The sequence below is a fragment of the Haliotis rubra genome, unplaced genomic scaffold, assembly GCF_003918875.1.
Source record: "Haliotis rubra isolate DU_JTF1 unplaced genomic scaffold, ASM391887v1 Scf626, whole genome shotgun sequence".
Taxonomy (NCBI): Eukaryota; Metazoa; Mollusca; class Gastropoda; order Lepetellida; family Haliotidae; genus Haliotis; species Haliotis rubra.
Window position 1 is genome coordinate 364,916 of NW_025767331.1, and position 23,729 is coordinate 388,644.

The following is a 23,729-nucleotide window of genomic DNA, read 5'->3' on the forward strand; positions in this document are numbered from 1 at the left end:
ACCTCATGCTTACTACATGGGAAATGCAGGAAAAATCGTCCAATGTGGCCCATGAAAGACACCACAGTGGGATTTCAGACAGGGATATAACTGTACCTAAAGCTTGTCACCACTTTGGCAGCTCACTCACTCACTCACTCCAGAGGATGTGTCCCAACATAGCATGTGTCCCAACATAGCATTTAAGTGTTCACTTGTCACGCTGACGACCCAGGTTTGATCCTCCACATTTGTACAAAGTGTGAAGCCCATTTCTGGTGTACCCTCCTGTGATATTGCTGGAATATTGCTAAAAACGATGTAAAACCAGTCTCACACACTGTATAGATGTACATGCACCAACTGTAGCGGACATACTTGTGTAGGCAAGTAGCTTAACACTTTTCTCATGTTCTATCAGAATGTGCTGGTATTTAGTGCCATGTTAACTGTTTGCCAACTCTGAACATATGCTAAAACTACTTAGACAAAACTACTTTTCACGAATTGTACCCATATAATTCCAGCCCTTTATTCATGTCATAAATCTAGATATTCTGCCCTGAATTGAAATTGATTAATCCCAATTAACAACTTTGAATAACCATTGACTTAGGTTTCCATTGCATTATGATAGATATTCTGACCTAATCACCACCATAAATCTTGTATCCATATTTGATAAACATCTCACTGATGCCACAATCCAGTGACAGTCTTCTCATGAGTTACAAAATATCTTGCACGGAGCTGCTGCTGAGAGGGATGCAGATTGTGACATCAGTTTGCATAAAAGTCTGTTTGGATCCAGAGCATTTATCACAGTAGAATGGAGTCTTAAGGCCCTGGGCCCAGATTTTCGAAATTCTCTTAGTGCTAAGATAGTTGTAAGTTAATGTTAATGTATGGCACTTACGACTATCTTAGTGCTAAGAGAGCTTCGAAAATCTAGGCCCTGGATGTTTGAGGATGACTTCATAATTGCAGATACAAATATGTAATAAAAAATGTTTCTATTGATGAATAGATATCATATTTTGTGAATACCTATTAACAATGACTATCTACTTAGACAACTCTAGTTTTCAGAATTTAGTTTTTAGTTTTAAACATATTGTATCGACATTAATGGGTCAAATGAACTGTCCAACTTATGATTCCATTTCCATCAACAGTGGACAGTAGTGTAAGTACTGAATGAAGAACATCAATATATATACACAGTGCATAACAGAATATTCCTGTGATGAAAGTTGTGTCGTTACTGGAGAGAAGGTGTATTTAAAGTGGTTAAACAACAGATGTAAGATACAGAATGTCTCTGAATATAAATTGTTAATCAAATGTTAATCAAATCTTTTGGTCGATAAAATTGAATTAAAAAATTAGTATCTATTTAATTTAGTTGTCAGTGTCTTCGGAAAATAGATGTAACATGAATCAACTGTTTGCAAATACTCACAGTGCTATTTGGTGTTACATTTTTACTTGAAATGAGAAAGAGTTAAGATAGTTTTTCATTAGAGATGAATTAAATATAAGGATATTGTCTAATCATTTACTGAAATCCACCGTGTTTTTACCATGAAATTGTTGATATTTGGCATGTATTTTGCTATAGTTTTACAATGGCTCTTTCTTAGGTCTTGATGTGCATGTTAGATAAAGCTGTAGCTATGCATTACTGCAAATTCATGTAGTTGTACAGTTTGTAATTTTTATGAATGTTTTGACATATTGAATTGTTGAAATAAATATATAGTTTTTATCATCTTATTTTTATTTTCTTTAAAAATAACAGAAAAATCAACGTCAGAAAATAGAAAAATCAACGACAGAGTTGTAATAAACAAAAGAATTTCAATTGTTTACACACAAACAATGGATTGGTTTTATTGTTTACATTATCTGATGTTCCAGGCACAAAAGCTGCAACGACATCAGTTATGTTAGCTTGTTATTCTAGAGGACGGTATGCATTTCGTCAGATAATGTATTTGGTATATTTAGTCCAACAGAATTTCTGTTGCTTACTAAATACAAACTATGTTGCAGTGTGTTCACTTAATATTTGAATAAGGGTTCGAAAGGCCTCACTTCATTTCATTTTCAAACGTTTAATAATAGCTGCAATTTTTAAAAGTGTATCTATATTTCAAGACAAACACTTCAGAAACAAATTTAATTATCATCTGATCTAATATTTTTTTCATTAATTGTAAAGAAAATGATTCTTAATAGAAAGATTTGCTTTCCAATGAAAAGGAAGATAAAGCCATCTGGTCAGGATGGGTGCCAATGAGGTGGTGTGTGGTCCTGTGCATAGAGTTCAGGTCACAAATAAGTTTAAGTTAGGCAACCTTGGGCACGGAGAGTCCTTGGATGGGTGACCTGACATCTTGACTCCAGAGACTTGCTGGGACTTCAGTCCTGCCCCACAACGAAGCACATGTGATACATGTGTTTCCACCTTGGGCAAGTGAGTTTGTTCAAAACTGCCTCTGTTCATTTAGCAGAGTGAGTCAGTCTAAGTAAACTTAGGCTCAGTATTATTCGTTACACAGCTAACCTTTTCGACTGACCAATCAGAACACAGCTTACCAAATTGCGAAAGTTAACATTCGCACATACTGTTGGAACCTTGACCTAAACAAATCGAATAGATAAGCAAATAGTAACCATGTCATTAGAAACCCATAAGCGTATATACTGCAGGTCAAATATATGTGTTTCATGCGGATTTTCGTTTGTTGATAGATCAGTGTCGGCGACCAGGGAAGAGAAAATTCAAAAACTGTTTCGCAAGTCCCGCCGAACCCTAACAAGTAGTCGTTGTCTGATTGTTTAAATCCGTTCGTCCGTCTTGCATTTGATTGGACAGTCATAGGTCGCTCAAAGGTTAGCTGACGCGACCTTCTACAAGCTTTTGTTAGACTCAGTATAGCAGTGTAACGAATAATACTGAGCCTAAGTTTACTTAGACTGCAGAGTGAGTTTGTTCAAAACTGCCTCTGTTCATTCATCAGAGGATGGGTACCTGATGGGATAAGTCATATGACTATTATCTTTCTAGCGATTTGAGTATTCTTTGTGCGCTTGGAGCAGGATTTGAAGCCTGGAAGGGTGTGTTATCCTGTGGTAAATATTCTCATGATAGTCTGTTATTTACCATGTTCTGTTGGATGTCAATCACTGGATTGCTTGGTCGGACTATTTACTTATTGCAGTCATATAGCTAGAATATTTCTGAGTGCAGTCTTGAAAGAACAAACAAAACAAACTATAGGCTATAATGTAGTATTAGTTGGAAACCAGTTCACTTCCAATCTGCCCTCAATATGGTTATGAATCAATACATCTTGATTAAAAACAATTATTTAATAAGTTAAACGAAACCAAGATAATCAAAACGTCTTTATTACGAAAAGCACTCGGACTTGAAGTCTTGATAAAAAGTAAAATAAGACACGAAGAAAAAAATTTCAGGTTCTACCGAGATTTGAACTCGGATCGCTGGATTCAGAGTCCAGAGTGCTAACCATTACACCATAGAACCTCCATGTAACGCTGAAGAAAATAAGTGGTACAAAATTTTTGCATAATGTTATATTCTACTGTAGATGTGAATATAAGATTATGGTTGGAATAGGACTTCAGCTACCATCCTGTGAATATTACAAATCTAAGGAAAATAAGTCGACGTATTTGTCGCGTTACATTACACAGCAGTAACCACGTGACTGTCACGTGCTCATGCTATAACCGAGTTCAAACATCCTGAAAGTTGACGAGCCTCGCCTCAACGATCATATGTATATCTACCAGTTTAAAAATAGTACGGGAACATAACTTGTATATATCGGGAACTGAAAGGTTGTTAAACAACTTTAAATATTGTGTGATGTTCGGGAAGCAAGTGGCCTTGGCCTGGACAAATTTAGTCATGGTGTGCTGTCGCCAGCAACTGTCTGCTGCGAGGTAGATCTATGCAATGCAGGATCTTGTCTTGACTGTACATAAGACCCCATCGCAAATCTCGCGAAGGTCATCGTCACGTACCCAAATATGGATCATTCGTTGCCAAATGTGGATGACACGTACCCATTTACTTCATTTACAAAAGATATATTTATTTTCTTATATTTGATTTATCACGTATGGATCCTTGAACTTTGATAGCTTATCCTTAGCACTGTTATATTTCTCAACATACATTCATTATACATTTCCGACAATTATTCCTTTTAGATTTCAAACATTTTTTCAGTTTTGTGTTCCAAACATTTATTCATGTTATTTTTCAAAGATTTATTCATTTTGCATTCTTACATTCAATGCTTACCCGTGAAGGTCCGGGTTAGAATATTGATCTTCAGTATCCCATGCTTGTCGTACTTGAGGCGACTAACGGGATCGGGTGGTCAGGCTCTCTTGACTTGGTTGACACATGTCATCAGTTCCCAATTGCGCACATCGATGCTCATGCTGTTGATCACTGGATTGTCTGGTCCAAACTCGACTATTTACAGACCGCCGCCACATAGCTGGAATATTGTTAAGTGCGGCGTAAAACTAAACTCACCCCCCTTTTGAAAATGACTTAAGATCACATTGAAGTTGTTTTTTTTGCGTTGGCGGAGTCAATAGGGGGGGTGTGGGGGTGTGTTTCAGGGGGTTCCAACCCACTGAACCCCCTTCTTTCAAAATTCCTGGATCCGCCCATGTATCCGTTTAACATGTTAAATCTGTTTTCAATTCAACATGCTGCAGTGGACAGATACAGTTTAGAATACAAGTCAGAGAGTTCAGTCGTACGCCGCTTTCAGCAATATCACGGTGGGGGACACCAGAAATGGGCTTCACATATTGTACCCATGTGGGAAATCGAACCCGGGTCGTCGGTGTGACGAGTGAACGCTTTAACCACCAGGCTACCCAACCACCCCATTTAGAATACAAACAATCACTTCAAATCATATTTTTTCATTGGGTACGGATTCTGTTTTCTGGGTATTGGTCATCCAGTTGATCACAAGTCTGCAAAGAAGGTTTTGGTATGATTCTCTGGGGGTACGAACTATCCCATGTTACATCATGAACATTAATGTTTTTAGAGCAATTCATGTGTCATCTTGGAACACTGCAGTGACAGCATTAGGGGTGAGGGGGAAACAACCATTGCGATAGCGATCGTCTATTGCAACATGCTATTGCGACCCACTTATAATAGTTTTTTTCTCCTTGAATTGTCTCATTTGAAGTCATTTCCCAAATGAATGTATAGTTTATATGACATAAAAACAAGTTGAAGTAAGTTCAGTCTCTTTTAATGGGTGACAAGAAACTTCAAACCCAAATCAAGTAAACAGTTAAAGCATAAACTCAGTGAAGCTGTAAGTCTGCACCCAAACATCTAAACTATGGATAGTCACACATAGTATCGATGCATCAATAGTTTTTTGTTTCTACCATCGATTAATTGCTATTGGAGACTCAACAATTGCAATGCATCGATACAGCCCCAGACAACATGCCTGTCAAGAAACTACTGTTGTCTATATGAGGGAGAGAAAGGGAGACTAGATGATATACCTATATTTCAGGGATGGCAATTTTCAAATTGATCAATTCAGTGAATCGTCTAAATCCTTTGAGAAACCCTCAACCCCCCTTTCGATGACACAATATTAAGTTTTCAGCTGAAAATAGATTTTCCTGTTGCCATCCCTGACATTTGCACACACGTCTGTTTTGCCGAAGTTTCCATTTGCATCTGGGAACACAAAGCCTCATATTAGATGCCTGGGCTTTTCAATGTCACAAGCGCTTTGACCACTGGGCTAAACTGGACAGTGAGGATAGTTTAGTTGTCTCCCCGGTGTCTTTGCTGTTTAATAGAATCAATACAAAGGATATAATTCCTGGCTATATTTGTACACTTACCTTGCCCTCGTCTCGTGACAGATGGATTATTGAAAAGAACACCAAAATAATTCAACAGTGTTTATTTACCATAAATAAACAATGAAGTTGACACGGTGGAGGTGATGAGATATATTCAAGGGTAATTTGTGAACGAATAATAAAATAAAACAGACTCAAGCACAGAACTGACTCAAACAAGTGAAAGTGTTTAAAAGGCTTTCAAAACAGATTCATAAACTACTCAACAGACTAAATTCACACATTTCAGTGGTAACACCCACATAAAATGTGTCTTGATTTGTGCAAAGAAAACTTCTCGATGACAGATTCACCAAATTGTTAATTTTTATTCACACAAATTAAACACACCAAAACAAAATCCTTCTCTCATTATTCTGGTATTGTTGGAAGTTTCCAAACAAACCATTTCCTGACACAGGAATAGGTTAATTTAGGCCTACGGCTTTAAACAAAATTAATTTACCAATAAATATGATGCAAGCTCTGCAATCAAAAGTGAGCTGGCACTGTGATTTAAGTTCAGCTGAAACTAGAATCAAGGGTGAGCTGGCACAATAATCAAGGGTGCACTATCACTAATATCAAAGGTGTGCCTCTATGTTCAAGGGTCAGCTGCTGCTATGATCAAGGGTGTGCTAGCACTACGAGCATGGGTGAGCTGTCACTATGATCATGGATGAGCTGTCACTATGATCATGGGTGAGCTGTCACTATGATCATGGCTGAGCTGTCACTGTGATCATGGCTGAGCTAACATTGATCAAGCGTGAGCTGCCACTATGATCAAGGGTGAGCTTGCACTATGATCATGGGTGTGCTAACACAATCAAAGGTGTGCTAACTATGATCAAGGGTGTGCTGGAACTATGATCAAGGTGTGCTGTCACTACGATCATGGGTGTGCTAACACTGATCAAGGAGGAGCTGCTGCTATGATCAAGGGTGTGCTAACACTGAAGAAGGAGGAGCTGGCACTATGATCAAGGGTGTGCTAGCACTATGATCAAGGGTATGCTGGCACTATGATCAAGGGTCTGCTAACACTGATCAAGGGTGAACTGGCACTATAATCAAGGGTCTGCTAACACTGATCAAGGGTGACCTGCAACTATGATCATGGGTGAGCTACCACTATGGTCATGGGTGAGCTACAAGCTACCACTATGATCATGGGTGAGCTACCACTATGAACATGGGTGAGCTACCACTATGATCATGGGTGAGCTACCACTGACCAAGGAGGAGCTGGCTTGGCAATCAAGGGTGTAAATGCAGGTGGATACTGAAGCAACAAAAAGAAACAGGTTGCAAAATGAACATTATACCACTGAAGGATCTACAATAACAATGATTGAAAATATCTGGGTTACAAATGTGCAAAATGTGATTTCAGGAATATATCTACTGATTTCACCCAGCTTTACATTTTTAACATATAATAAGCAACTGGTGAATCTCTAGCAAACATCACATGAACAGCTGATAGGCACTCACAAGGTACAGTCAGAAATGGTAAAGACCACTATATTAGAAAGATAGGAAGGGCTGGAGTGGTATTATAATGGGTTGGTTGAGAAGCTGTCTACATGGAAGGTGGGCTGGGGAGGTATTTTATTGATGGGGGTAAAGGGTAGAGACTGATGGTCCTGGAGGAGGAAGAGATGGTGTGGGGTAAGGAAAAACAAGTGTCGGGTGGAATGAATCGGGTCACGGAAGGGAAAGATGGTGTGGGTGAGGAGTGATGGTTCTGGGGAAGGTAGGTTGGGTGTAGGGGTAAGCAGGGTTCTGTGTGGGGGTATGTACAGGTTAGTGTGGGGTAGGGAGTGATGATTCTGGAAGGTTGGGTGTAGGGAGGGATAGGTTATCGGGTATGGGTGATGATTCTGGAGTAGGGAGGATCCATGCACAGAATCCATGCACAGAGATTTGGACATTTGGCTTTTTAACTCGCACCTGTAACCCTACTGTTTATAGGGCTTCAGTTAACTGCGAGGTAATCAACACGACAAACAGTTTCTGATGAAGTACGCCTCTGTTTTCAGACAGCACTGTTGGTTAATACCTTACATACGCTTATTATTCCATCAAAAGATATTTAAATTATAGTGGTCTTAGCAATATTTCCATATCCAGATAAAGGTTTATTACTTGTGAAATGCAATGTAACTTTGAGGATGAATATTGATCCTGATAGGTTCATTTGCTGTATCAGTTAATAGGTTTCAGTACAGAATTTCAACTCTTCCCAAAGATGACATCTAAAGATGCCAAAGCAAACACGTATATTGACATTTACAGACACAGTACAATAGGGGTCACTACTGACAAAGATGCATGCAAGTTTCTTGGCTATACTGAACTCAAAACGAGTAGTCCAACATCACAAATTGGCACTGTTAAGTCTTCCTGTAGATGACCTGGCCCCGATTTCTCGAAACAGACTTAAGTTTGTTTCGAGAAATCGAGGCCTGATCAGCAAAACAATGATTTTTACAATGTCTCATTCCAAACAGCACACTTTACCAAACTGAATTTACACACAAAGCTCATTTACACAAATATATCTCGGATATATCATTAAGGCAAAATGATATTGTCTCCAATGGCCCAACCTGACCGAAGTCACAGACATGATCAAATACAATGATGTCTCATATGAATTCGGTTCCTATCTGCAGAATTACATTATGCTGTAACTTACGAACCAGCCCCCTAACAGATGCAGGTTACTCAAGGCAGTTGTGTATTAGATATTTTCAATTATAGTAACACCATCAGAATACAATGTTAATTCTATATCAATTGCCGAAAGTATGACCAACACCTCAATTGGACTTTCTTCTCCAGGGACAAAAACAGTTAATGTACCTGTTTCAGGCAACCATTATTACTTAGTCTCAGTCAGAATGTTCCTATACTTTCACACAAAATATTTATGAGACAGACTTGAACACAGGTACATGCAGGTAATTTGAGGTTCTCAATAAATTTGCATTACAATATGTTTTAAGAGTTACTTCCCTTACACCACATCTTGACAAATGCTAACCATCCGATGCTGCTGGATATACAACCGTGTGTACAGAGACTGCGATGTTGACCAATATAATGTCATCTTCAATTACTTCAATTAGAGTGAATGAGTGAGTGCCAGCTCAGTCAAGAAGAATTTAAGTTATAACAGTTCATGTTCATATAATGTGTGGACTGGAGCAAGCCAACACCTTGCTGAAACCCTCAAGCATAGGAATGGTGTAGGCACACTAAGGTCATAATTGGTGCAGAGCCAGGACTCAAGACCAGCGGATCCTGTCATGACCAAAGAGACACAACTCCACACAGCAAATTACTGCAAATTACAAGTCAACAACTTGAGACCGATATATTCGAGGAGGCATTCATAATAGCCATAACCCTATATGTAATAAGTTGAACAAAAACCAAGGACTAAACTGGAATATAATTTTGGTCCTGTTAGTAAGTGGTGTTTTTCCAACCACTAATCAAGAACTGCAAAGCCAAAACATCTGTTCAATTCAGATATCAGGCTAATATCCAAGCTATAACATCTATCTCCAGCACACACTATACTACCATTCTGCTGTCTGGCAAATAAACAATGTCCTGGGCGATAAAAATATTTTGTGACTGTCACAATAATTCTTGTTTATAATGTCTTAAATAACCAATATATACTTTTTCCTTGATTAAAAACAAACAATTGTACAAATCATACAATTTCCCAGTGTACTCTCAATCAGTACATGCCCTCACTATCAAAGTTCCATATTTGACTTGACAGACTAACAAACCTTCATAAATATCAACTAAAAGCTACCACAAGACTAGAAGACACGTGATAAATTACAGAAGGTGATTAAATTATTTAGAGTAATTAACAGGTAAAAGTAAACACAAACATAAGATTAAATAAACAACATAAAATAAAATAAAAAGAAGGCTTCCATACAATAGCATCAAATATTTTCATATCACATCGCCTTAAAATGTACTATGCTTGAATTTCATGTATACACATACACATTTAAATACAGGTAATCATTCTAGAGCACTAGGTTTCAAAGACAAAAGTTTGACATTTTGATTAACACTGAATAAATTTCATCCGATCATCATGTTAAAAAAAGAATATCTTTCAATTTCATTATATTGGAAACCAATTTCATTGTCCCTTCTCTCTATTCTTCATCTACATAAACTATTATGCAAACAATATTTCTTACAACACTGAAAACAAACAAAGTCTCCTTTGTTTGAGACCTGCCTTAAGAAAATAGCTTATGACTGACATAATTGAATTAGTTTTGTGATATCATTTGACGCTTGGTCCCACAGCAATTGTACATTAGCAGTGGGTAACAGACTGTTACCATGGTCACAAGTATGTCTTCTTTATTTGCATGTAACCTCTCAAAGTGAACAATATTACACCTTTTACTAATATTTCAGTCATATTACAGGGGATAATGCCAACAACGGCCATAAAATTTTCTAACCTTGTGAAAAATTAAACCTGGATATTTGATGTTATGGGCAAACACTTGAACCACTTGGCTACCCGTTATCCCTGTCTCATAATTTGTAACAAAAACATATTGAAACCAGTAGAAACAAAGAAAGAAGATAACATTATTATTTGTGTTCACTTTCCGTCTACCATGCATCTAAATTGACCCTCTTTTAAAATGTGAAAACAGTGCTCTTAAATACAAACACTCAAATAAGACAAAATATCAATAATTAACAATAATCTCATACAAATACAATAAATAGGATCTACTGTATATTCTCTACAGTCATGCAAGAAAACATGCAACAAACTAAAACAATGACAATGATGCAAACACTAGCACATGCTAATTAAATGTGCATTTGTGATTCATGGTTAAATATGGTAGTATTGTCCAGGGCTGTGGAAATGTAAGCAATGATCACTTGTCTCTGGGCCCCGTACCTGAAAGCGACCGTAGCGCTAAGGTGATCGTAACTCCCATACTTTAACATAGACTTACGACAGTCGTAGCGCTACGATCGCTTTGAGGAACGAGACCCTGGACAAGTAAAATGTCCAAAATAGGGCTGGGAGGGACAAGTTAAGTGTTCAGGGGGGTGGATACTGAGTAGGACCAGAGTCCCTCCCAAACTACCAGACCCTTGGTTGGTCACACAATATTGTTTCATGACACAAATTCACTAAAACTGCATGGTTATATTCCAAAGTCATATTTTATTCTTACTATGCCTTCATTCCTCTTCACTTCTATATGTTTGAATAAAGATACAGCTACATTAAGCATAAAAGTGCAGGTATTATTTTACCCGAATCTAAGTGTTTTTCAAGGCTTCAGTCTAACAATTCCCGACTGGATATTTTCTACCAATGTCTAGAGACCTGCTATTGGTAAGTGGGTAGAGTTGGGTAAAAGGCTGTTAGGTTCCCTGGGTAGTACTTGGCTAGACCCAGCTTTAGGCCCAATCTACATGTCCAGAGTCTGTGGATTATACTCTGTATTCCAGGAATGTTCTGGCAATAGTTTTTCTATAAGAGATCTGTCCTTTGTTATAAAATCATCTTGGTCAATAAAACCTTCAAACTGTTCTGAAATTTGATTTTAGTTACTATTTAGAAAAAAAACAACTATATTTTTCCATGAATGACAAATAGTAAATTTCTACTTTTCCAACAATCATTTCTTTCAGGATTGATAAACTTATCCTTGTATTTCCACACCCCTGGTACATATCAAACTGATGGTTCCTACTTGGAAAAAAACCCTTTGATTTTGTATAAAAAATACATATATAAAACACTTATAACACTGTAATGCAGTGGTGCGTACAAAAACAAGAAAAAATACAAAGAATGTGTTTTACAAATGCATGTTAATGAGAAATAAATACAAACTTCAACTTTCCAATGGAATACGCAGAGAATTGATATTTTCTTTACTAGCAGGAATTGGGTGAAGTTTAGAGGCACAATGAAGAACACATTGGCTGAACTTGCCTTGTACAGCTCATTGAATATTCATATATTCACCTTTGAAGTCAAGGTGCCAGTATTCTTTATTCAAATGCAATAAGCTGCATATTCTTCAGCTTGAATTACTAAACTAATTGATATCTGGTGAACTGAAGAAGACTGATGTTACTAGGGTTGGGATGGGTCGAAATTTAAGAACCCAGTACAAAAGTTAGACCCACTTCAGCTTTAATCAGAGTTTGGTCATATTTTGATAAACTGACATCACACACAATGGAGATTTCTCCTGTGAGCATATCATAACTGCATTTCATCATCACTGCGTCATACATTTGCTTCCTTATAAATTGGAAATTCCAAGGATTAAATATGTCAAAAAATTTTATTATTAAACTAAATTGGCTATTGCAGTGATCAAATAATGTTCACTTGAAGTATGATATTTTGCCTAGTAATTGTCAGTAAGGCCATGATGGCCTTTCACTGGTTGAGAGACACACCAACGTCTAAATGTCCAAATTGCTGACAATGTAACACAAAGCCTTATTTTGAATGAGTGATTTTGTCATGCTTATATTTATGATATAAAAAGAAACATAAACAGTAAATTGGTTCATTATTTTGGTTCAATGAATTTACGTAATATATAAGACTGAGTTACACAAGACAGTCGTGATGAAATGGATCCGTGTAGCTTAGTCAGGACCCGGGTAATGCTAAATATTTACCCAACATGAGTACTCGGGTAACCCATCCCAGCCCTAAATGTTACACCCAAAAAGACATGTCTTAATATGGTTCAAATAAATACAATTGTGTGGCTCCTCTTTTAAGAGAAACTCATAATGTCTAAGTGTCTGAAAATATGTTCCGTCTCCAACAAAAATCACACACTTCTCCCAGGCATCAAATCCTTGGTCTTTAAGATCTGATTGCAGAACTAAGACCAGGGTATTCAATTAAATAAACATAAGGAACAAACTTTGTCATGGTGTTCATTTAAAAAAAACTGAGAAGGGGTGAACTCCCATAGTATTTGAATAATCACCTACAACTACCAGGCAACCATTTCAGCCCCAGTGCATTGTACATAAAATAGGAAGTTTCTTTAAGAATAGGCATGATAAGATCATTGAAGGTAATCCTCAATAATTATGCGAATTCTTACAAAAATCAAATTTAAAAAATACATCCAATCAAATGTAATTATGATGAAAACTAAGCTTGTTGAATGAAAAGATTGTCAAATTTACAAATATTCCCAAAGAAACCATACTAAAAACACCCATTCAAAATATTTCCAAAAATACAGGTGTATGAAAAAAGGTAACTCAATATCATGAATAATTTCCTACATATAAACGATGATCACCAATCTGGAAATATCTCCAGTGAGATTTAAATCACTGATATAAGGGAGATAACTCTTCAATGTCAGTGATGAAATAGGAACCCACAATCAATAACAGTCATATCACAATTGTTGCAACAAGTACTTGAGGGTACAAAATAGAAAGAGTGTATAGGCACATTTCAGAAGTCAACAATACACAAACAAGAAACATATTATGATATAATTATAGGTTCTGCTCTGCTAAAATTGCTTAGATGTATTATATATCACACCATGAAACATTGATTAATATTCCAGTGAAGTACCTGTATGTCATGGACAAACAGCATCTATAATATACGGGGCAAGATAATTTGTGCATAATTACATGTTGTTTAAACACAAAGCACCTATATATCTGATCATACAGTGCTTTCTTGGTTAATATTTTCAAAACAAACCAGAAACAACAAGAGACTTTCATTCTAATCAACAAGGCCCAATTAACTTATTTATGCCACCCATCATTTCTGTACATTTCTGTACATGTGACAGAGTCAGTAAAATAACAAGAATTTATCACTTCATATAATAAACTATGTTCTACATTTTCAGATACAGTATTATCAGTTTTTGAAATAATTATTTCCTTTACTAATTTAAATGGTATATTCAACAGGATACTTCTGCATCCTTTTACAGCTGTTTGTTGAGAATTGTATTTGTCTTTTGTCTCCAATTCCACTATTGTGTACATTTTGTTCCAACTGGTAATTGCTTTCTACAGAAATGTACACCTGTATATCAAATTATTTTATCTCCAAGAAATAGGTTTCTGCAAGGCTAGATCTCTATACTATCAAGTATATGAGAGTAGATTCTGTGATTGCAGGTACAAATGTGCTTACTTTCTGATCAATGTAATTGCAATTCAATAACACATTTGTCATTAATTTTTTATGTTGTGATCCTCAGAACCTCTGATTTTGATGCAGTCACTTCACCTAATATTCGATGATTCTGACATTCCATGGTTATGGAACATATTGCACATTTCTTTGTACAATTACATATTTAAAAGAAGAATTTCAGACTTATTATTTTCCTGTGTTCTCTACACAAAATAATTACTAATGTAATTTTATAGATTTTGAAAAATATCGATGAGAAATTCTAAACATGAAAGCAATCCTAAGTTATGCTTGAAATATGTCTATGAATTATTGCTAACCAAAACTATTTCCTACAGAACCCTTCAGTGACTAAAGTCAATTTAATTTTTGGAAGTGGGAAAGCGGCATGTGAAATGTACAGACTCTACCACAACCAGCTCTTACAAACAGCTGTTAAAGGGTGGCCAAGCCATCTGGTTGAAGTATCAATCTCAATATGTTTGTTGATAGTCTCTTATTTTAATCGTTATAGTCGTTATAGAAAATATCCATACACCTTTCCTTCTGATATATTCTGATTAGGAATACATAGTATGATCAGATATCTGAGTGGACTGTTAGTGACTAACTGTTCTTCATAAGTCTCTCTTCCATGCTGGGGTCCAGATGCCAGACAATGTGAGCCATGAATTCCAGGCGATTACCGAGACGTTTCAGACACTTGCGACACGTGAAAGGATCAGACGGGTCGGCCGAATGGAGACTCATGTGAAGAAGGCTCATTGAGTGATCCTCGAACCAAATGCAACAGTGATCGCATCGGATCATCTTCTTCCCGAACAGAAACCCGGAACTTTTGCCTCCTGCTGTTGCTGTTGACAATCCTGGAACTCCCATACAGAGCAAAGGCGGTTCGGGCCGTGATGGTCGAATGCTTTGTGTTGGTGCTGCTGTTAAAAGGCTTCGCATGTTGGTGTATGATGTTGATTGGTTGCTCAGGGTTTCTTTTCTCACTGATGGAGCTGCTATGATTGGTGGTGGTTTTGGAAGGAGGGAGATGAGATGACCTGATGCTCGGTTTCTGTGGTTACTAGACGATGACACATCTGCTGAGCTGCTTACAAGAATATTATCATCATCCTTCTTTTCTTCTTCATCGTCTTTTTTATCAGAAGCGTCATCTGCTTCTTCATTAGAATCCTCGGATTTGTCATCATCAGCTGGATCTGAAGGAATCAGGATCATCTTCATACCGTCACTGAATGTCGTAGCTTTGACCTCTTCCAATTCTTTTAAATCTACATCGGCAATAGAGTTCTCACCCTCGGCAAGGGAGAAACAGTTAGATATTGAAACAGATGGCCCATCATTATCATTCTCCACATCTTCATCATCCTGTTCCGCAATGTCATTGTCAATAACAATCGACTTGATATCATCATCTTCCCCCTAAGTGTCCATTAACCTGACTAGGTTTTTCCTCTGAGTATTCTGGTTCTTCCTGCGCCTTCAAGGCCATGTCAAGAGCTTGTTTGGCCATAACTGCAGGATTGTTGCTCTCCTCCCTCACTTGTCCATCCAGGCCTTCTTTGACATCTGGTTGAGGTCCAAGGCCAAATTTGGCAAGTCCAAGAATGGGTCTATTCTCCTCTGCCTCTCCCCCCTCTCCTCCTGGCTCTCGTTTGATGCTTATCGGTAATCCCCCCTCTGCATCAAGGCCGTCACTGCTGTGTCCGTAGAAGATGTTGCTATGTGTCTCCTTGTGGTGGTGTAGCTGCAGCGCTGATTCAAATGCTTCCCCACATCGGTTACAAGAGAAAACCTGGACAGACAAAACTGTGTTAGTCACTCTTGTTTTACACTGCAGTCTGGACACTAACAGATATGCACACTGGCAATAGAGCAAGTAAAAGGTATCCTGAGGATTGGTAATTGAGGATCTATTTGTTATTGCTATTCAGGTCAGAAAATATTTCAGGGTAACTTGCTTCCATCAGAGATGCCAACCCTAATTCAGCCCAATTAGTATTTTGGCCAAAAAATGATGCAAAAACTAGTATTTTTGGCAAAAATTAGTATTAACCTTTCCAAAGAATTGTCATATTTAATACAGAATATATAGATATTCTAAGAACTTGTTATTAACATTGTACTCACCTAAATCAGTAGTAAGTATCCATATATTACTTAATGCTGACTAAAATGTGGTTGCAATTTATTGTGTATTGTACATATGCTATTGATAATTTAATGTATTTTTTTTTAAAATCGTATATTTTTACTACTATCGTAGTCGCGTATTTTGTGTTGTTTTTTCGTAACGATTACGATAAAATCGTATGAGTTGGCATCTCTGTTCCATGAATCATTCCTTGAAGCTAGACCAAAATAACCTCTAATACATTTGGGCTTTGGACTAGGAGTTAAAGTTGCAGACTGAATGTAACGTATCATCAAATAATTATATGATCCTTGCATCAAACCTTGATGCATCATACTGTAACCAAAAGTTCTTCATAGGAAAGCTCCTGATGACAAGCAGGGCATAATACTACCAGGAACGTTTCACAGACTGACAAAACATTAGGGTAGTGTAACATTAACAGACACAAAAAAATCATAACATTTACATGCCTACACGGTCTGTGAATATTCAGATTAGAATTTGTCTTCAGTAACCCATGCTTGTTGAAAGAGTCAACTAATGGGATTGGGTGGTGAGGTTCCCTGTCTTGGTTGATATGTCACTGTATCCCAATTGCGTACTTCAATGCTCATGATGTCAATCACTGAATTGTCTGGCCTAGACTCAATTATTTACAGACCACAATCAAATAGCTGGAAACTTGCCGAGTGTGGCATTAAATGACAAATTAAATAAACAAAAGCATGTTTACCCACCTGAACAATCCCATGGCTTTTCGTAGATGAGCCTGAAGAGTCTGTCTCCTCATGAACCTCATCCCACACAAACGGCACACGTTTTTCTGCCGCTGTGGCATATGCACTTTCAGATGCTGTTTCACATGATCTGATCGTGTGAACCTTTTACCACAGATGGAGCAGGCATATGGGCGCTCCCCACTGTGTACCCGCACGTGTCGTTGTAGCTTGGATGGTGTGCGGTACGTGCGGCCACACACGTAGCAAGCGTGTGGAGGCTTCTCGCGCTGAAGTGCACTTGTGTGTGAGTCTGCATCTCTTGGAGGTTCTGAAACTGCCGGCCACAGAATCGACACATGTAGCGTGTGATGACCTGCACTGCATTTTTAGTGCTGCCTTTGGGTCGCATCCTGGGGTTACAGGTCAGAGGTCAGGTCCCAGGTATAGCCAGTTGGAAAAGTCATCATCACCAACGCCTTTGTTCCATGTTTACTAAAAACAAAAGAAATGTATGAAAATACTTTTGTGATTGAATATGGTATTACTCGACCTGGAACCGTATTTCACTTAAAACAACGCAGGGAAAACCTCATGTGACAAGGGATGTACATGTTCACAAATCCAGAGGGGGCGGTGGGGTAGCCTAATGGTTAAAGCATTGGCTCGTCACGCCAAAGACCTGGGTTCGAATCCCCACATGGGTACAATGTGTGAAGCCCATTTCTGGTGTCCCCCGCCGTGATGTAGCTGGAATATTGCTAAAAGCGTCGTAAAACCAAAACTCAGTCAGTCACAAATCCAGAGCCACGGAATGACATCAACACAGTAAATCTGGGAAGTTTCCCACGAGCAACAGATTCGCACATGAGAGTAACACTGTTGCCACTATGTACACCACCAGGCCATTGGTAAACCCTCCTATTAAATGTCTGTTGTCTTGTACCACACCAGGTGTTTTCCACGATTCTAAATTATAATTAACCAAGGCAGGCCAATTTGGAAAAAGTCGCTTTTTGTTCAAAATTGGGATTCGTTACAGTTCATATTTTCTTATATTCAGAGATTGGCCTATTTTTACCATGTAAGAGATTACATTCAATTTTAACAAGATAATATAAATATGGATTACAATCCCTTCCTGTTTATTCATCTTGCTATCAGTGAAATACAGGTTAAATATAGCTATTTGTTACAATATATACCTACAGTATACGACAGTTATAACAAACTTAAAGGGACCACTAAGTTTAGTTCATTGTGACCATAGTTGGTTACACACACTTTGAGGGGTGGTGGGGTAGCCTAGTAGTTAAAGTGTTTGCTCGTCAGGCCTGGGTTCGATCCCAAATGGATACAATGTGTGAAGCCCATTTCTGGTGTCCACAACATACCACTGGAATATTGGTAAAAGTGGCATAAAACTAAAACTCACTCACTCACTAACATGCACTTTGACTATAATATGAAACAAGTGGCCTGAAAAAACAAAAACAGTTTGTTAATGTTATCCATCAGTTCATTATAAGCGAGTTTATTATTTACGTAGTTTACTGTGTATATATTATAAATTGGGACACTTTTGATACCAGTGACATTTGTGCTGAATTAGGGATGAATGCTGACAAATACTTGAGATGGCAAGACTTTATGGATGATCAACTTCTTCATGTTGAGAATAAAGAAGCTGATCAACCATAAAGTCTAGTCATCTCTGTACCACCAACTTCTAGAATGCCACTCAAACAAAGACAAACACTTGTACGTCAACAATTCTGAAACTACTTACCATGATAATACAAACTTAAACAACACAATCAACACTGAAATGAAGTCAAGGTATCACCACATTATCAGCACAGATCTGTATTGTATGCACAAGCATCTGCCTGCCTCCAGCTCAATAGCTTCACACATCAGTGCTGAAGATACTTTATTAAGCTATGAGGATGTTACTTACAGACAAGTTATCTCATTTGACATTTATATTTATAGCTCTTATTAAGCTCACAACAATGATAACTTACAATGGGCAAGGTGTAGTGCATGCAACTCAAATTTAACTGGTAAACAGTGAATTTTACATGCGCATTTTACCCACAGATCTTATCTTAGCTTTGCACAAAATTTTGCTTCCCTGTTAAGAGTATCACATTTTAAAAACTTAAACAATCAGTTAATTCCCTTAATCATGGTTTATTATGTCTAAACCATTGCTTGCTGTACAAAGTACATAATATATAAAATTCCCGAAATATAGTGACATCCTACACCTGACTTTAGCCTGCAGAAAACACACAGGCAGATCTGCTTTTCAAAATAAATTTTCAGTTGAAGAAAATTAAATAAGACAGAACATTAAAATTATTGGTTCGATATGTATCATTTATATTTCCAAATGTGGTCCTTATTATACATACAATATGATAGCAGTCAACACTCTGACTCATCTAAGTGAAAAACGTATGTAGAGCTAAATTCTTTTAGTTTACAATATCACTTAGGGAAAACAATACCAGTATTACTGAGAAAACATGTATCCCTAAATTTAGACTATCATCACATAAGTTAGCTATTGAAACTGGAAGGTATAAATAACTGGAACTTAGTTCCTGGGTATAACCATGGCATAGATAATGTTGAAGACGAGTTTCATTTCATATTTATTTGCCCTGTGTATTATCATCTTAGAGTTCTGTAATTAATCCATATTATTGAAGTAAGTCAACAGTTTTTAACTTAATTCAGATATTTATAACACAGAATGTAAAACAATTGTGTAAGTTATGACATTATATCCATACAACATGTCTGTTAGAAGCTAAATATTATCTTTGTGTACATCACTCTGTATCTACTGTTGTTGATGTACACATTGCTTTTATCATTCTAATATGCAAATACATGTACACTAATTAGGTGTAAAGATCAAAGTCAATAAAGCAGTAAAGTCTGTATAGCAATTAGTTTGTCCTCATCTTCTCTGATGCTAAGCCTCAGTGATAACAAACATGTAATCTCTCTTGTATCTTGTATCTTTCCTTGTTAACCCAGATCCAGCTGTCATGAGTTTATACATGTTAAAGGTCACATGCAACCAAAAAATCAAACATAATTAAAACACAATTATCACTTATTCATGAAATATGAAATGCATTGCTGATTATGAAAAAACATATAAACAAAATTATAAGCGGACAATCGCAAATCAAAAGTGCAATATTTAGTACTTGGGTTTACTTCCCTAGAAACGAAGCAGCCGGGATACCGAACCCAGTCAGAGCGGGTTGGTGTGCACTCAAGTGTAACGGCTGGTTCATTTGCAGATGCCCTCATTGTGTGTGTATATACACCGTATATAGAGATGTTGGGTTTTGTAAATACATGCTCATTTTTTGTGTATTTTGCAATCAACCGACATCATAACATGTCATGTGTACAAGTATCACACCTGCCTGTCTGTGTAATTACATAATGTGACTGAGACTGAACTCGGGCCATAAATCAATGCATTTTGTTTATGGTGTATAGCCTGATAGGTGTTAAGTTCAAATTGCATGTGGTCAGTGATTGAAATTGTGTATTGAATATTGTCATTTGCAGACAGGCGGGCAGACACATAGGTGTCAATAAAATAGACATTGAGTTTTGTCTGTGACAACGACATATCTATATCACAGTTAGAAATTCTGTCAACGCTAAATAACGACATTGCTTTTAAGTATCGAACTGAGAAAGTTACTCGGTAAGAAGAACATGTGGTAAAATAGACAAATGAAATTACATAAACAGTTAAATCGGTAATCTACTGTCATAACATATAAAAAGCTCGCGCCTGTGAAATATCAACAAAACAAGCGCTGGGGGAAAATTAGTGAATTGTTTTTACTCTGATTTTCATTTTTTTCATCGCGTTATTTTTAACTTTATAAGTTGAATTTGCATTTTTGATGATTTGTTTCGGTAAGTCCACCCCGAAAGGTATCAGAATCTGCAAAGTTGTGTTTTACGTTGCATGTGACCTTTTAAAGGTGGTAATGGTATTGATGATAATTATTATTATCAATGTTATTATTAATATCATAGATAATTCATATATTAAGTAAACATAAAACGTGAACACTTAAAACAAGAGTCAAAATGTGAAGAGCTGTCTGCCTAGATTCTGGACAAATTGATTATAGCAAACAGCATTCCTAAGCAATGAAGAGCCAAGCAGACGAGCACCTGTTGGTTATACGAAATAATGACTGCTCCCTTAATCCCTCGAAGCCCCTTGTGCAAACAGTCAATACAATCAGGGTGAAGCAGTGTATTCGTACCGGATTAGGGAACAATAAGAACATTCTATGTGACACAATTTAGCTTGAAAGTTGACAAAACAGGCCCCACTGCAATTTAATAAGCACATCGCATCTTCACTCACATCGCCATATTGCCACCCCTAGGGGCCCAGCCAGAGCGACTCCTGGCGGAATAAATTAGTAACAGACATGAAAACGAATCCCCAAATATAGTAAATATGCCAATAATTGCAAATTCAATCAGTCTATGTGTGAGAGAAAGACTAAAACCAACTATACCGAGACAGAAGGTATCGCACACACGCTCGCTGAACACGACAAAAGCCAGAGCCTTTCAATGCGGAAATACACCCAGTCACCGCCCCCAACTCGCTGCAGAGGGTCAAAAGGGTTTCTAGTGCTTGTTGCATGTTGAAAGAACATTATCAAACTACGGGTTTGCGCTGATTCTGCGTCGAACCCTTTCAGCATCCATTCATAATCGATGTGGTAGTCAACATGTAGCTTGTACAAAACTGAACAGATCCCTAAAAGCCCGGAAACGAAACAAATGCGGAAAACTCACCAGAGTGTCGGCAGTTTCCCACGGTGTATTGAGGAGATTGTTTCGACGTGTCCAAGGGAGCATTTCGTATTTAGGGTGCAGCGAGATGGGGTCGGTCGGGTTGGATGCAAGAGCTTTTTCGGTTGTTGTAATTACATATACAGATAATTTACATTAATTAAATATCACAGTGCTCGCTGAACTGATTTTATGTTATTTCTCGAATCTATGTTCCGCTATATAAAATAAATCATATATAGTTTTAAATATATGTCTTAATACAATACGTTATTAGAGACGTCGAATGTCCAAAAACTGACAATGTAATACTTAAAGTATTTGAATGAAATATTTTTCTATTCGAATATTACCAATAAACTATATTTACTATCCTTTTGTCCTCTGTGGTCAGTGAAGTGGCATACAACCCTAATACAATAATCACCGTTAATCTTAATTCAGGGTTCTAAAGTTAATCCTGGTTGAAGATTAGGTACAACGCATGTCTATAAACACTTCATATGTATGACACTCCTCGTTGGTATACATGCGACCGCCCCCAAAGCATGTCTATTTCAATAATATATAACCTTCCCAAAGTGCTCGTTTTTGTTTTTTTATCTCCTGGTCCTCCAAAAGTGATTGTCTGTTTTAATCATGGCCAGCCAAAGTTAAATTGGAGAACCGGTTAAGGAGTTTCTTTTACCCAGACGCAGAAGTAAATGCGCCTCCAAATCTTTTTCATGACATCACAATGACCTCACCCACTATTCATGAGGTCACAATAGTTTGTATGTCACAATTACTGGAACAGTTCAGATGCTTTCATGTCTATTTCTAGCCGATGATCTTCAAACATATATTTTGTGACATGCAACGTGATATTTTTTCAGTGAAAATTAATATTGTTTGATACAGAAAATAAACAGTTTTATCTGTTCGGGGTGAATTAATGTCCTAAAATATTAATTCTGTGAAGTTGATCCGTACACTCTAGCACCTCCTTAATTAGCCATTTTGCGTTACAATTCTGACTTAAATGCATGGAGATTAACATTTGAATCGGACCAACCAAACATTCATTTAGATAAAGTATTAAGATTACGACTTACCATTGATGAATAACAATTAATCATAGAAGAAAGTATTTTAAGTTTTATTCCAAAAGATATCATGTTGATATATATTTCTTCTCTTCATCATCTTTTCTCCTTGACCCCCTTTCAATGACAAAGAATAAGATATAAGCACATAATTATATCGCGTCCTTTGGCACATTGTTGACTGATCCACCTAAAAGTAATCAAACGTTAACGTAAACAAATCTGGTTCAGTCGTCCATGCGAAAGTTAACTACGACAAATTCCGGAGAAGTTCGGGTATTTCCGTACATTACAGGGCGATGGTATTAATAGAAGCTCCCGTAAAAGATAGTAATGGCTAATTTTAGCTCGCGCCAGTACAAGACGCCGATGTGTTTTAAGCGTACCCAAATTGTAATGCCTATTGTAATAACAACGATGGAGAATTTCGCATGTAATCAGAATTACAATTTATTATGAAATTTATGCAAAGGATGTTTCAGGTACCTTGTCCAGGATCATTTTTCTTGGAACTTGACTGGCTGTAAACTAAAATCCTATAAGATATTTTACAAATTAGGTAATGCTATAAAAAGAATGTTAAATATACCCGGTTAAATGAATAAAACGCGCCCTGCTGCCATTAGTATAAAGAAAGATCACCACTCATAGGCCAAGTGACAACGCCCAATTACAATCGATCAGCTTCCATGGTGAGTCCATCTTAGGTCGACAGGAATCGGCAGACCATCAGCAACAGATAT

The 23,729-nt window shown here is 37.2% G+C and overlaps 1 protein-coding gene and 1 non-coding gene across 2 annotated transcripts; both read right to left on the reverse strand.

Moving 5' to 3' along the window:
• Window positions 1-3,463: 3,463 nt before the first annotated feature.
• On the reverse strand, window positions 3,464-3,535 carry Trnaq-cug. Its single transcript has one exon. It is a non-coding gene; the product is annotated as a tRNA-Gln (tRNA).
• A 2,434-nt stretch (window positions 3,536-5,969) lies between these two features.
• Window positions 5,970-21,988, reverse strand: LOC124256360 (zinc finger protein Eos-like). Its single transcript, XM_046690362.1, is given in 6 exon segments — window positions 5,970-15,601; window positions 15,603-15,977; window positions 17,057-17,071; window positions 17,074-17,330; window positions 17,333-17,530; window positions 21,905-21,988. Coding segments are annotated over 5 exon segments (1,584 nt in total). The 5' UTR covers window positions 17,448-17,530; window positions 21,905-21,988; the 3' UTR covers window positions 5,970-14,779.
• Between the last annotated feature and the right edge of the window lie 1,741 nt (window positions 21,989-23,729).